Source organism: Penaeus monodon, chromosome 33, assembly GCF_015228065.2.
Source record: "Penaeus monodon isolate SGIC_2016 chromosome 33, NSTDA_Pmon_1, whole genome shotgun sequence".
NCBI classification, from domain to species: domain Eukaryota; kingdom Metazoa; phylum Arthropoda; class Malacostraca; order Decapoda; family Penaeidae; genus Penaeus; species Penaeus monodon.
This window is the reverse complement of record NC_051418.1, coordinates 15,103,981-15,105,498: the sequence shown is the minus strand read 5'-3', so window position 1 is coordinate 15,105,498 and position 1,518 is coordinate 15,103,981. Positions and strand designations below refer to the sequence as shown.

General features: G+C 35.4%; 2 protein-coding genes across 2 annotated transcripts in view; one reads left to right on the top strand and one right to left on the bottom strand.

Moving 5' to 3' along the window:
- Window positions 1-1,518, bottom strand: part of LOC119594267 — a gene marked incomplete in the record, with an annotated part of 40,083 nt that overhangs the window by 11,826 nt on the left and 26,739 nt on the right.
- Window positions 483-1,518, top strand: part of LOC119594072 — a gene marked incomplete at its 5' end in the record, with an annotated part of 3,690 nt that continues 2,654 nt past the window's right edge. The window contains 4 exon segments of the mRNA XM_037943115.1: window positions 483-600; window positions 732-811; window positions 983-1,095; window positions 1,283-1,497. Coding sequence (XP_037799043.1) covers window positions 483-600; window positions 732-811; window positions 983-1,095; window positions 1,283-1,497 — 526 coding nt within the window.

The following is a 1,518-nucleotide window of genomic DNA, read 5'->3' as shown; positions in this document are numbered from 1 at the left end:
TTGGAACTTATAACAAGTGTGCAAGTGCTCCAGATGTCTCCAGACATGAGGCCATGGAACAAAATAAGCAGTCAAGGTTGCTAAAAGATTGTAGAGACCTAACAGGAAAATCATCTGCTTGACATGTTTTATCTGAGGGCAAGTTGCACCATATGAGTAACATCCTTTCATATACTATGATTTGACATTTAAGATTTCATCAGTAATTCACGAGTAAATTTGTATATCTTAAAAAAGAAATAGTTTTATTTTTTTGAAGAAAGTAATCAGATGCATTAACAGTTACTGACAATTAGTTTATTGTTCATGTCATTATTTTACGTTTTGACTACCAGTAGGAACACTATATGGATCATAAAGCTTTATAATATGAAGTGCCTCGGGCTTTAAAGAATTTTTTGTTGTGTGCTTTGATTTTATATCATTGTGTACCTATTACCTTTTAGTTATTATTTATTATATGTAATTATTTTCCTTTGCAGTGCATGAGATGTTGCATGTGGCTCGAGAGTGCTCAAACAGGGAAGCAGGTGGTCCCCTTTTTAACTTTCGGGGAACTCTGCCTCTTCACCACGAGTTGCGACAATGTTACGAAAAAGAGTAAGTTTTCCCATATTGTTACCGATTCTTGGTATCTTCATCTAATGTCAGTGTCTCTTTAATACTTGATTTAGAAGATATTTAAGTATTAGATATGTCAGATAATGAATTTATTCTCTTCTCTTCCGTAGGACTCCTCGGCCAGCACTTCTATCAAAGTTGTCAGACAAATCCGTTGGAGACAAGAAAAGAAGTGAGAGAAAAATGTCAAGTGAGTTCAGATAATGTTGAGAATTTATTTTGTATATAATCTTGTGATCCTTAGATATTTACATATCTTTCACCACAATATGTAACTTCTGATTACATAGTTGATGTGGAAATTCTTTTCAAAATTTTGTAGTAGAAATATTTCAAATAACTTTTTATATATTTACAACAGAATCATCACCTAAGTATGAGGTTTTCCTGGGTGGGTCGTGTAACCCCACGACCTGGCGTCAAAATGTAGCGATCCCCATGCTGAAGGATCAGGGCATCTCCTTCTATAACCCAGTAAGCATACACCTTTTGAAGTATTTCTCTAAACTGGGAATAGTTTTTCAACTCACAAAATGTATTTTGTATTCGTAAATCTGTTCTTGGATCTTTTATACACTTACACTCTTTTGTTATTTTATCAACATATATCAATGTGTATATACTGTTATAGTTTTTAAGAAGTCCACCTTTATCATTCCAGCAAGTTTCTCACTGGGAAGAAGCACTTGTGGAGCTGGAGTATCAGGCAAAACAGACTGCATCAGTACTGTTTTTTGTGCTGGATAGAGCAACTCGTAATGTAGCATCAATGATAGAAGCTGCTTTCATGGCTGGCTGCCGTCGTAAGCTTGTGGTTGTCATGGACTCTTATACAGGTCCAGGGCAGCTGATTGGGGGAGAAGCAATCTCAGAGCTGTAAGTTATTGATTTTGTATT